This window comes from Equus caballus, chromosome 17 (assembly GCF_041296265.1).
Source record: "Equus caballus isolate H_3958 breed thoroughbred chromosome 17, TB-T2T, whole genome shotgun sequence".
Classification (NCBI taxonomy): Eukaryota; Metazoa; Chordata; class Mammalia; order Perissodactyla; family Equidae; genus Equus; species Equus caballus.
The window spans coordinates 98,361,860-98,375,344 of NC_091700.1; the positions used below are offsets into that span (position 1 = coordinate 98,361,860).

A 13,485-nucleotide genomic window follows, 5' to 3' on the forward strand; every position below is an offset into this window, starting at 1 on the left:
GTTCGCCTGTGCAGCGTCCGTTTCTCAAAACTCTGCCTGAACCGAAGGTGCAGATCCCCGCACGCCGTCAAGGGGACCCAGAGCGTGCCTTGGGCTCCCAACAATCCTGAGCACAGCGTCCCTTCTTTAAAGCCATCGTCCTCTGCGAGACCCTCATCCTGCATGAAGGTCACAATCACCCAATGACCTGGTGGCCTCTGAGCAGTCCTGATCTTCCTGCTGCCCCCGGGCCTCAGCCTCTGGCCGGGATAAGGGAAAGGTGACTTTGCGAGTGACATTCCCAGGCTGGTCGGTCAGGCCTGACTCTCTTCTCTGACAATAGGGAAATAATCCCACTCTATTGGCGTCCATCGGACGAGTGACATCTCAGGCCAGAAGCTCGAATTTGCGGCCTCAGTTATCTCTGCGGCTGACATTTGCCTTTGGGTCATGGTTTGCCTTTGAGCTGTGCGCAGTGGCCTTTCCTCGCCCCTGCATTAGTCAGAGTGCTTATTTCAGTACTTAGGGAGATCCGTGGGGGCCAGCCGGCGCACGGAGTTGTTTGGGTCCTGATTCCAGCCAGCTGACGCCCGCTCGCTCCATGTTCTCGTGGGCAAGTGACGGCTCCCAGAGTGAAGTTCTGTGTGTTTTCACGGGCATCTGGCCAGTCTGCATCCTCTAACCCCAGAGTCGTCCTCTTATCCCCTGACCCTCACCATCTGTTTCAGTTACTTTGTGACAATAGTAACAGCTCCACGGGTGTCATTTTATGTCAAACTGGAGGTGGCGGCGGTCTGTCCCTGCAGGGTTAGTAAATCCGCCTGCTTATGGCCTGTAATCAGTGAGACCAAGGCGACACCGTTCTAAGTGTTTCTCCGTCCCACTCAGAAGTCACATGAATGGGTCCTTTCCCCATGATGGGCATCAGAGCCCCGGTGTGGAAGTCCCTCGTGTTGCTAATGAACATCGATTAGTCGCAAAACCACGTGGGGACACAGGAGCCCACTGTTGGTTACCTGTTCTGGTCTCACACATTTGACTGTGTTGCCCCAGCTCACTCTTCTCTCCAGACTGGAAACGATGGTCCCTGGACACTCCGCCATTCGGATTTTTTGCAGGGTTCTGGTACTAACCTCTCAGTGCCCAGAACTCAGGGGAACACAGAAACTCGTATGGCGATTAGGACAGAGCTAACGGCCTTCCCCGCTGGCCGTTCACTTCCCACGGCCTCGGCAGCGCCCAGCCCGCCTGGCACATACGGGCGCCCGTCAGTGACGTGTTGACTCAAGCTCAGGGAGCAGTAGAATTCCCACGGATCCCTCGTGTGGGGACTGCCCTCCATGGTCTGTCCTCGACAAGAGCCACCCGGCTCCAGCCCCTGACTCAATGTGGTCGATTCTGGTTCCCTGCAGACATGATGTTCTGTAAAGTCGCCACACACGCTGACTTGGTGAACACGGAGCCTCTGCCCCTAGTGGACACACAGGTCAGGGTCCGGCCAGCCCCTGGTCACATTTCCATCAACAGTCGTTGGTAACTAGGAATGCCACAAGTATCGATTTGGGGTCATAGCAAGTCTTAGTGAGGAGGCAGCGTGGAAAATACAAAATCTGAGTAGTGAGGATGGCCTCTGTCCAGAGCCAGGATCCGAGATACTGAAAGATGGTCACAGGGAGGACTAAAACATCCATGCAGTCCCTAAGCCTCGTCTTGCCCATTCTGGAACCTTCCACCCCATCACAAGTGCTAGCCGAGCTGACAGAGCTAAGCTCTCAGGTGAGGCCTTCCTAGCGGGGCCGAGGCATCACCCACGGGCAGCAGTATCGCGAGCAGGAGTGACTCTTGGCCAGCCCTGCAGCCAAGCATGGGCAGGCGGTCCCTTGAGCAAGTAGCATGCCCATAAGGATGAAAACCCAGCAGAGGCGGGTCCTTGGGACCCTCGAGGCAGCAGAAGGGGGCTGGGAAGTGGGGCCCACACAGCCCCTACCTCCCCGAACCCACCCTGAGGGCCTGCTGTGTGCTTGGCCTTGGGGCCCCTTCCATCACCGCCTCTCCTTGGCGGCTGTGCTCCCAGACAGGTGAGCATGCGGGGGAGACAGAGGTCAAGAAGCTGGATGCTGGCACTAAAAAGGACTTCTTCTGTTTCCCTCCTAAGGGGAGCGAGGCCCAGTCGGGAGTCCAGGACTTCGGGGTTTCCCAGGCATCACCCCCCCTTCCAACATCTCTGGGTCACCTGGTGACAAAGGGGCGCCGGGGATATTCGGCCTGGAAGGTAAGCAGGACTCACGCTTCTTTCTGTGCTTTGCAGTCTCTGGGGGCAGGAGCTGGCGATGCCCTGACTCCGTTAGGGACAGACAGCCTTTCCTTCCTGACTCGAGGACATTATGCTGAGTGAAGTAAGCCACGAAGGACAGATACTGTGTGATTCCGCTGCTATGAGGTCCCAGAGCCGTCACATTCCAGAGACAGAAAGGAGAATGGGGTCCCCAGGGGCTGAGGGAGGGGACTGGGAGTTAGTGTTTAATGGGGACAGAGTGTCCGTTTGGAAAGATGAAAAGATCTGAGATGGATGGTGGCAATGGTTGCACAACAGTGTGAGTGTGCTTAATGCTACTGAACCGTAAAAAAAATGGTTAAGATGGTAAGTTTTATGGTACAGATATTTTACCTCAATAAAAAAAACACTTCGTCCAGTGTTACAGACTTGCCGAAGAATGTCCCCTAAACGGATGACTTTGCGTCGGGCCCCTTGGGCGCCTCCTTTGGTGGCGCCCGGCACTGCATGCCATGACCCTACCTTCCTCCCATTTCACTCCCCTTTCTTCTTTTTTTTTTTTTTTTTTTTTTGGAAGATTAGCCCTGAGCTAACATCTGCTGCCAATCCTCCTCTTTTTGCTGAGGAAGACTCGCCCTGAGCTAACGTCAGTGCCCATCTTCCTCTATTTTATATGTGGGACGCCTGCCACAGCATGGCTTGCCAAGTGGTGCCGTGTCCACACCCAGGATCCGAACCGGCAAACCCCGGGCCACCGAAGCGGAACATGCGAACTTAACCACTGTGCCAGTGGGCCAGCCCCTCAACTCCCCTTTCTTTGACCAATGTCGATAGGTTATCGAGGTCCCCCAGGGCCACCTGGGCCTGCTGCTCTTCCCGGAAGCAAAGGAGAGGAGGGGAACCCAGGAGTTACAGGAAACCCAGGGACCAAAGGATGGGGCGGAGACCCTGGGCCCCAAGGCCGGCCTGGCGTGTTTGGTCTCCCAGGAGAAAAAGGTAACTGTACCCTTTCAGAGGCTCCTCTTCTGGGGGAGGCTGGTGGCGCTGGGCAGAGGTGACTGGAGCCCCCACCTGGACGTGGGTGTCCTCAATGTCCTGCTTGTCCGGAAGGGCCCAGAGGTGAGCAAGGATTCATGGGGAACACAGGACCCACCGGGAGCGTGGGCGACCGAGGCCCCAAGGGACCCAAAGGAGACCGCGGACTCCCGGGTAAGTGACCGTCTGCACCGGCAGAGCCGCCTGCTCAGGTCAGCTGGCACTGGGGAGGACTGCGGGAGCATGGGCCCAAACCCTAATGTGCAAAGGGGAAGCCAAGAGGGGCCTTCCGAGGCTCCCGGGGGGCTCAGGGAATGACAGTGATGCCAGAAGGGCAGCACTGAGCCACCTGCCAGGTGGGAGATTGTCCATCTCATCTCTGGGGTGAGATTGTTCTAGAAGCTCCAAGACTGGTTTCAACAGGTGAAAAACTGGAGTCAAGATCAGAGCAAGAAAGTGAAGTGGTTCCCGTGTGTCAACTGGCCTTTCTTTTCCCCTCCAGGTACCCCAGGTGCTGTGGGGTCCCCGGGGATTGCAGGAATCCCTCAGAAGATTGCCATCCAGCGGGGGCCAGTGGGTCCGCAGGGAAGAAGAGGCCCCCCGGGGGCGCAGGGAGAGATGGGGCCCCAGGGCCCCCCAGGAGAACCAGGTAGGAGCCCTGGCGTGGGGCCACGGGGAACAGCTGCTTTTCCCATTGGCCTGGTTTCCGCTTGTGTCTTCTTGCTGGAAAGCATGCGTTAAGCACCAGCGATGCCAAGCGTTGTCTCTCTTTCCACGGCGCTCACACCTGTTTCCATGGTTGCACAGGGCTCCGTGGGGCTCCGGGGAAGGCAGGGCCCCAGGGAAGAGGCGGTGTGTCTGCCGTTCCTGGATTCCGAGGAGACCAGGGGCCCATGGGGCACCAGGGACCAATCGGCCAGGAAGGTGAGTGGCGGACGGCGAAGGGGGCAGAGGGCAGGGACGTCTTCCAGGTCCCACTGTGGGTCTGACGCATGGACTGTGGTGCCCCGGGAGGGGATAAACGAGTCATAGACATCAGAGGTGGGAGGTTGCCACCTTTCTCCTCCGCACCCCCACCGTGGCTCCTGGGCCCTTGCTGCAGCCTGGGTGCTCTGTAATACCTGCCCTGCTTCCTAGTACCCGTGCCTGGCAGGACACCTGGCACAGAGCCCCCAGGACAGCTGGCTTCCTTCCCTCCTCTGAGACATCTGCAGATGCCTCAGAGAAGGAGGCAGTCAACATACTTCCAGACACAGGATCATAAAGATCTTGAAGGCCTGAGGCAATATGCTGAGGGAAACCAATTACATGAACAGGAGCCATTGTAAAGTCTTGTATTAGTGATTTCTTAAAATTATCTGTGCACCTGCAGGATAGGACAGGGCAGAAATAATACAATGTGTGCAAAAAGCATTCTCGAGGTGTGCTGTGGTGCACCCGTGCAGTCTGAGCCAGCTGCAGGAGCGCTGCGCTAAAGGTGAACGCGGGCGGTGCTGTCAGCGTCCACATCACAGGAAGTAGCAGTCCACCGCCTCCTGAGGGACTGACCCCCAGCCAGGAGATTAGTAACGTGGGGGATGCACATCTGTAGACACATGTGGACAGACAGGGGCCATCCAGGCTGGGAGACCAGGACAGCAAAGGGCAGAGAAAGTGACGAGATGAGACAGTGACGAGATGTGAAAACGTCCCTGGTGGGAAGGAGGGGTGGGGAAGGCAGGCTCCCCCGGGACAGCCGATTTCCAGCATCTGAAGGGTGGTCCTGGGGGAGGCAGTTAGAGGTCCTTTATGTTCCAGGGGCACAATCGAGCCCCCTGAGTGGATGTTACAGGAGGTAGGTTTCTAACCCTGGGAAAGGCCCAGGTTGCAGTTGGCTGCCTCTCCCAGAAGCATCCAGCAAAGGGGTCTGCCACTTGGGGTCAAGGAGGCTCATTCGTCGGTGGGGCCTGGGCTGAGATACCTCTAGGGACCCTCTAGCTCCGAGATGTCTAGTTCTCAATCAGTGTCAGCGCCCCCTGTTCAGCTCTGTCACTGAACATCAGTGGCGTCATCCCACGGTGGCTGAGCGTGGACCATAGGGCAAGGCCTCGCCAGAGGGCTCCTGGCTACAAAGGCCAGAGCTCAGCCTTGGGAGAAAGCAGAGTGGCAGCCGTAAATGTCACCGTGCGATGTCAGCTGTGCACTGTGGGCCAAGGTCCACACAGCAGCTGAAAGGTAGCTGCTCTCTCTCGGACCCTAGGGGAGCCAGGCCGCCCGGGGAGCCCAGGCCTGCCCGGCATGCCCGGCCGCAGCGTCAGCATTGGCTACCTGCTGGTGAAGCACAGTCAGACGGACCAGGAGCCCATGTGCCCCGTGGGCATGAACAAGCTGTGGAGTGGGTACAGCCTGCTGTACTTTGAAGGCCAGGAAAAGGCCCACAACCAGGACCTGGGTAGGTACCGCCCGTGAGCCCCGGGGCCAGCCCGCTGGGGGTGGTCAGGATGGAGCGGCCACAGCGAGGGTCGTGGGTCCTCTCAGGTGGATGGGTCTCTCCTGGTTGAAGGCACTGGGCCCATCCACACCCCCGCAGTTTCAGAAAAGATCAAAATGGCCTGTGATGCCCTAAACCTCAGGTCAGGACCACAGAGACCTGCCTCTTAACCCGCAGCAACTTCCAGGGCTCCTGCGGGGCCAGCCTCGTGCTCGCCCCGCTCTGCCCGGAGGTCACCAGCTGCTTCACCCCCTTCTTTCTTTCCACCCCAAGTTCTGTGGATGGTCAGGCCAGGGCATGAGGGGCTGGCAGTCACATAGGACCCCCAGGAAAATGGGTACGTGGATACGTGTGTGCCCGTGTTAGTGCAAGTGAGCCTGGTGGCCAAGAGGAATTCAGACGCCTTAAGCATACACAGCAACCGTAGCGGCCCGACTCAGAGCAGGCCAGGGGCCTGAGGCTGGGTGTCATGGCCAGGGCAGCGGCCACCTCGAGGGCAGTGCCTTGTGGAAATCCGTGAGGCCAAGTTCTGATGATGGTGCACGCTCCTATCTGTGTGGTCCACTGCCGTAAGAAGTTCTTAAAAAGTGGGCAAAGCAGACACGGATGAGGGCCTGAAATCAAGCTGGGAACAGGGCCCAGCAGGCAGCACGGCGCCCGACAGGCTTCTGGGGCACCCAGCCTCGGCTCCGAGCTTGTGCGCCACGGGTGTGAGGGAACCCCACTCAGCATGAGTCACTCTGGCCCTGATATAAAGCGATGTGTTTACCCAGAAGCAGTAGTTATTTGGGGGTGGGGCAGCCAGAGCCCCTTCCAGGAGGGCCCGTGTGCTGTGCCGAGCCGGGCCCTCCTCTTGGCGGCCACCCTGGTGTCTTGGGGCTGGTGTTTTAAGGAGACACCCCAACATGGGCCTCGCCCAAGCGCTCTTTCGTAAAGACTCCTCCTGCTGGCCCATCTCAGTCCAGGGCACGTGTGGAAACATCTAGAAGAGCAGGGCTAAAATGCCAGGCTAGTTGGGTCCCAGAAAAGGAATTGGAAAGTCCCAGCTTGGTGCCTACCCCGTGCATGGCTGAGCCTCACCAGGTCCCTGACGTGGGGCCTCCAGACTAGAGGAGCATCTCCGGCCACACTGAGCTGTGACTCCTTCCGCAGGACTAGCGGGCTCCTGCCTGGCCCGGTTCAGCACCATGCCCTTCCTCTACTGCAACCCCGGCGACGTCTGCTACTACGCCAGCCGCAACGACAAGTCCTACTGGCTCTCCACCACCGCCCCGCTGCCCATGATGCCCGTGGCCGAGGAGGACATCAGGCCCTACATCAGCCGCTGCTCTGTGTGTGAGGCCCCGGCCGTTGCCATAGCGGTCCACAGCCAAGACGTCTCCATTCCCCACTGCCCAGCCGGATGGCGGAGTTTGTGGATCGGATATTCCTTCCTCATGGTATGTAGGACTTGCCTGCTCTCTCACAGAGCAAGGAAGCAGGTGGAAATCTAGTTCCTCTTCCTGACCATACCCTGGCTGGGGAGGCAGCAAAAAGAGCTGCCTTTGTAAGAATAATCAGATAGGGCAGCTGTTGAGGTTGTGCACTAGACAAGGGCACCTGGCCCAGGGGATGAGTGAGAGCTAGAATCCAGCCTGTACTTCACTAACGGAGCCACGTGCCTAGGCCTGAGGCTGCCCCCACCCCGAGGGGGCCCGTTTGGATGGGCTGTAACTAGGATAAATTTGGCTTGTTGTCCATCTCACTAAGCAGAGCACCAAAGGTGAAGCTCTTCTGGTTTATCAGGTGGTAAAATCTGGGAAGCATTTTCTCTGGATCCCTGAGTATCTTGTGTAGACTCCATCCGGAACCCAGAATGCCCTCAGGAAGCATCTGTCACCATTTACTTCTATGTGACGTGTTAAACATTTAACATCTCTTTAAGTCTGTTGGTTTAAGCAGGTATATACTGATGAGGAAAATCCTGGAATACCAGCGTCAGATCGCCGTTGGGTATAAAATAGAGAACTCAGGGTTTGGGCCCACTCAGGTTCAGTTTAAAATCAAGGGCAGAGACTGCGCCCCAGCAGGCTCTCTTGCAGCTTTCCCGCTTACTCCCCCGCTGTGGGGGGAGAGGAGAGCCCAGTGGGGGTAGCACTCGTGTTTACAATTATTGCACTCATGTTTCTTATGACGGTCATAACTCCAGCTATATTGACTGGATACCCAACCTGTTGAATATTTCATAAACTATATTAACAGCATAGTATATAAATTATATAATGTTTGCTGATTTTGTCAAAACAACAGGGAAAAAATCCTAGATTCTAGGTAAGGAAAGAAAAGTATTGATATTTTAATATTCTTAGAGGCATTACTGTTGCTGTAATTGGAAGCAACAGGATGCGAATGTTGTGCAGGGACTGGTGCACATTCCGCTTTTCATGAAGCCGATCGTGGGAGGTGACTTTTGGGGACGGACAGGGCGGCCCTCTGGTGGTCCCCGTGAGCTTCAGATGCCTCTGTGTCAGGAGGGACAAGCTCCAGCCACCCCTACTTTTTTTTTTTTTTTTTTTTTTTAAATGTATGATAGATTACAACCTTGTGAGATTTCAGTTGTACATTATTGTTAGTCGTGTTGTGGGTACACCACTTCCCCCTTTGTGCCCTCCCCCCAACCCCCCTTTTCCCTGGTAATCACCGATCAGATCTCCTTGTCAATATATTAACTTCCACGTATGAGTGGAGTCATATAGAGTTCGTCTTTCTCTGACTGGCTTATTTCACTTAACATAATACCCTCGAGGTCCATCCACGTTGCTGGGAATGGGCCAATTTTGTCTTTTTTTATGGCTGAGTAGTATTCCATTGTGTATATATACCATATCTTCTTTATCCAATCATCAGTTTCTGGGCATGTAGGTTGGTTCCACGTCTTGGCTATTGTAAATAATGCTGCGATAAACATAGGGGTGCAACGGACTCTTGGGATTTCTGATTTCAGGTTCTTAGGATAGCTACCCAGTAATGGGATGGCTGGGTCATAGGGTATTTCTATTTTTAACTTTTTGAGAAATCTCCATACTGTTTTCCATAGTGCACCCCTACTTTTGTTTTTTTTTTAACTCCCACTGTGCAATTCAGATGTTAAAACCAAGCCTCTCCCTCATGAGGGGAGCAGTGTCCCAAACCCAAATGTCCAAGCCGGCCTTGCAGCCTGAGCACTTCCCTCTGTCAGCACCAGGGCAGTGTAGGCTGCCCCTGCTTCTGTAACGCCTCTGAGCCCCTGCCCCCTGGGACCTGCTGTGCCCCGAAGGCACAGTGTGTTGTGCACTTGCATGGACGTGTGTAGGTGTGCCTGTGGCTGTGGACCAAACTCCGAGCCTTTACCCAGCCTGGCTGGTCCTGGCTCTGCGGCTCCCAGTGGGGCCGAGACAGTACAGATGTGCCTGCTTCCTGCGACGGGAGCTTGTCGCCCCAGGGTGGGAGGGCTGCTGCTGCGAGCAAACTCGTCAGAGGGCTGGCTCTCATTGTCGTGTGCCCAGAACAGGCTGACCGGGGCCCTGCCCGGGCCTCTTGTCCCCTGCAGACCATAGGTGCGACACTCCTCTTCCACACCCTGCTCTCCACTCAAGGCTGGCTCCCCCAAGCCATGTGACACTTCTCATAGACAAGCGTTGGGGTCCGGGGGACTACTATGTGCCTTAATAAAAACTAAAATGTTTATGAAACCAAAAGAAAGTACAACTTGAAAGTGACAAAGAAAATGTTCCCTCAGACCCTAGGCCCAGTCTTCCAGCTGGCACTGCAGGGTCATCTCCAGTGAAACTTTTTTTTTTTTTTTTTTTTTTTGGTGAAGAAGATTGGCCCTGAGCTAACATCTGTGCCAGTCTTCCTCTATTTTATGTGGGATGCTGCCACAGGATGGCTTGACGAGCAGTATGTAGGTCCACACCTGGGATCCGAGCCTACAAACCCTGGGCTGCCCAAGGGGAGCACAGGAACTGAACCACTACGCCCCTGCACTGGCCCCTCCAGTGACTCATTCTTAATTAGCAGCCCTCTGATTGAATTAATCACACGAGCAGTCCATGTGGATTGTAGAAAAATCAGCAAGTAGAGATTTTCTAACGAGAGGAGATCAGGAAATCGGCCCGTGCTCCCTTCCTCGTGTGATCGTCAGCAGAGCGGGGCTCGGCCGGTCTCTTTCTCTGCTGATTCTTTTTAACTCAACCTCAGATGCCGACCCACGTATTGATTTTCTTTTTCCTTTAAAAGAAAGTCAATATTTTGGTATCTCTTCTGCCAGGCAGACACTTCATTCTTTGAATGGATGACGGGGTAGATGGTACTTTTCTCCCTAAATTGTAGTCCACTGTAGCTTCTGACTCTGACCTGCTTTGTTGCTGTTCGGGTTGTCACTTAACCACAAACCGTGATCATCTGTCCATGTTGGCGAACATTCACCCACGGCCGCGCCCTCTGCACGGCTCCCCCGTGTCCTCGGCCCACCCCTGGCGTTGAAGGGGATGTCACCGGTGGTCTCTGTCGACACAGAGGGATATTCACGGTTTGTGGTTCAGTTGGAGGAAGGTCCTCAGTGACAAGCCGCTCACAGCCCTGCCCCGTCCCGTCTCCCCTCTACGCAGCACACGGCCGCGGGCGACGAGGGTGGCGGCCAGTCGCTGGTGTCACCGGGCAGCTGTCTGGAGGACTTCCGCGCCACGCCCTTCATCGAGTGCAACGGGGGCCGTGGGACCTGCCACTACTACGCCAACAAGTACAGCTTCTGGCTCACCACCATCCCCGAGCAGAGCTTCCAGGGCGCGCCCTCCGCCGACACACTCAAGGCGGGCCTCATCCGCACACACATCAGCCGCTGCCAGGTGTGCATGAAGAACCTGTGAGCCCGCTTGCGGCCACCGCGGCGCGGCCACCTTGGTGCTCGTTCTTAACCTATTACCTCAGCTGCCGACCCAAGATCCATTTCACTCTTTCCTTTAAAAAGCAAACCAAAGTCACCAAAGGAATCCAGCACCAGCAGTTAGACCCAGTAGCCCGGGTCGTCCACAGGCGCCGGCCACACCCCCTGCAGAGCGGGCGCCTGTGACAGTGACACTCCCCCTCGTATAGGAGCCCGTTCCCACCCCAGCACCCGTCACCGTAGCCCCCGCTCCGCGCTAGCTGTAGCTGACCTCTCACCTGTCCCCGAGCAGGCACTGCGCTTCCTGGGGCCACAGACCACCCCTTAGTTAACCCACTTAACAGGGGGGTAGAGACGGAGGAAGCCGTGCTGAGGGTCTCCCGGGGGCCGGCCCTGCTCTCTAGGCCGACGTGATGACAGCACTGTTTCCTCCCGGCCTGTGGGTGTGGGCTGTCCCCACGCCCACAGGCGGCCAGACCGTGCCTTTCATTTCACAACACCGACGGTCACACTCCAGCCCGTCCCTCCGCCACGTCCTCACAGGCCATTGGGTTTGGCACAGCTCCCTGGCGGCAGAGCCCTTTGACCCCTGCGTCTGCCAGGCCCCTCGACAGCCGGCCATGCAGGCGGCCGTGGTGCCCGCTGCCCAGCCCGCCTGGAGACTGGCCCTCCACTCCTGTGGCGCATGCACTCCACGGCCACTCTATCCCATGTAACAACCACAGAATAAAAGTTGGTTTTGAACATTTTTATACCCACGTTGTTGCCTGCCTTAACTTTCCCGAGTCTAGAGCACAAAATCTGCCGGGAGCCGGGGCACCACCTCGGCCCGAGCGACAGCCAGCAACGTGCGCAGCTTGGCTGCACGCGCTCATCGTTCAAGTTTCTGCAGACTTGAACCCCGGTCTGAGGCATCGTCATTCATGCCTCAGGGAGCTTTGTTGGTGTTTATAACCCTTAAGGTTTCGAGAAGACCTCCCAGCCGTCTCTCCTGGGAATTAGGAGGGTGGGTCCCTCACAAACGTCCTTCCAACGCCCTTCGATTCGTTCCGACAGGACGTCCAAGTCAAATCACAGCGTTTCCAAGAAATAGTCTCCAAGACACGTTTCTGGCTTCGATTTCTCTGGAGCCCAGCTGACCTTTGGGAACCCACTCACAGAATTTATTTTTACCCTTTAAAATTCAATCTCCTATTAAGCTTTTTCTAAGAACAATTTCTACGTAACGCAATGCAGCAAGTATTCCACCAGATAATGTTATTTGAAACAGATCAGCAGCTGGCTCAGCTTTTCTTCCCCCAGAAGCTGACGAGACGAGGACTCTATGCAGGAGGGTTATTTGGGGATGGGATTCCAGGGGATGGAGTGGGCCCGGGCAGAGCGGACCCAGGAAGGAGGGCGCCTTGCTAAGGGGGTTACCGCCATGGGCAATTGAGGTCTCTATCCTGCGGGGACCCATGGAGGCAGGCCACACAAGGAGCCTCAGGTTGTCCCTCCAGAGCACAGGAAAGGTTTGCAGCCTCCAGCTCTTGTCCCTAGTGGTCAAGGGTTGCCCATGAGTGTTGGCTCCCACACACTCCCAGGGGTGCCGTGGCTCGGCGGGGCCCTGCGGCATCCCAGGTGGGGGTGGCAGAGAGCCAGGCGAAGATGACGCAAGGTACTGTGGGCCGCACCTGTACATGGCTGATTTCCATAGCAACCACCATGGCAAAAGGATGGCTCCAGAGGCCGTGAGGCTGGAGCTTGAAGGATGCCCAGTGCAGCGCCCCCCACAAAGCCTGTGGAGGCAGCTGCTGATTCCAGACTCCAATCCCCTCCATCAAGGGGCAGTCATGACGTTCCTCGTCTCAGTCCTGACTCCTGCTCGACTTGGCTTAGCTTTGAGGCCTCTGTGTGGTCCACACGTCAGAGCCAGGTGCTGAGCCACGAAGGACGGCACAGGGAAGACATCCTCCCAACAGGACATACACCCAGGCAGCCCCTGACGCCCACCCCATCTGCAGGCTGACTCTTGGGCGGCCTTGCAGAACTGGGGGCTGACTCAGAAGCCCTGCCTCCCTCCCACGGCCCAAGCTCGAGAGCAAAGGGCAGCCAGGGTGCAGGCAGGCTCAGAAGGTGTGGGTCATGCGATGGCACAAACTGGCCATGAAACTGCAGCCATTTCCACAGAGGCCATCATACAGGGACGGGGTCCAGCTTCTCTGTGGGGGGGACCACTTACCCCTAATTCTACACTTAGAAAAGTCAGTTTTACCTGCAGAGTTCTTGGGAAAGGAAATGAGGATTTTGTGGGGGGATCCCCACACCTCCCTCTCACCAGGTGGAGCTCGCTCCAGGCCCCCTCACAGGGCGTGAACCACTGAGTGAGGCCAAGGAGGAGGGGGGAGGTGCCCCCGGAGACACCCACGCTGTGCGTCCTGGAGATGACGGTGGCCCTCCCCAGGCCGGCTAGTCCCTGGATGGGGAACAGGCAGGACTGGCCCTGCTCACCTCCCCGAGACCCCAGCGGCCCTGACCCACCTGATGCTTCCCCAGAACTGAGCTGCCTCCCTCGTCAGGAACGGGGCCCATATGAGATCAGGGCCAGAAACCCGTGAGCAGGCTGGGGCCCAAGGACCAGGCTGCCTGTCGAGAGCCAGGCTGGCGTCCAAAGTCCACTTGGGACAGATCCCAGAGAGGTCTATTTTGAGGGCGACGAGCAAGGGAGGTATGTTTCATGGTGTTGATGGAGAATGTGCCATCCCTGGGCAACCTCCCAGAGCTTGTGGCCATTCGGGGACACAAGCCAGGGGTGCTCAGGGCAGAAGGGCAAGATAATTTAAG

General features: G+C 56.8%; 1 protein-coding gene across 1 annotated transcript in view; it reads left to right on the forward strand.

Annotated features, from left to right (window-relative positions):
• The window catches only part of COL4A2 (collagen type IV alpha 2 chain), a 191,000-nt gene extending 179,584 nt beyond the window's left edge, over positions 1-11,416 (forward strand). Inside the window, exons 41-48 of the mRNA XM_023621825.2 lie at positions 2,135-2,251; positions 3,089-3,250; positions 3,365-3,463; positions 3,792-3,938; positions 4,097-4,213; positions 5,529-5,720; positions 6,912-7,198; positions 10,388-11,416. Of these exons, the coding sequence (XP_023477593.2) occupies positions 2,135-2,251; positions 3,089-3,250; positions 3,365-3,463; positions 3,792-3,938; positions 4,097-4,213; positions 5,529-5,720; positions 6,912-7,198; positions 10,388-10,645 (1,379 nt within the window). The 3' untranslated portion in view covers positions 10,646-11,416. The remainder of the gene's footprint in view (positions 1-2,134; positions 2,252-3,088; positions 3,251-3,364; positions 3,464-3,791; positions 3,939-4,096; positions 4,214-5,528; positions 5,721-6,911; positions 7,199-10,387) is intronic.
• Positions 11,417-13,485: the final 2,069 nt, after the last annotated feature.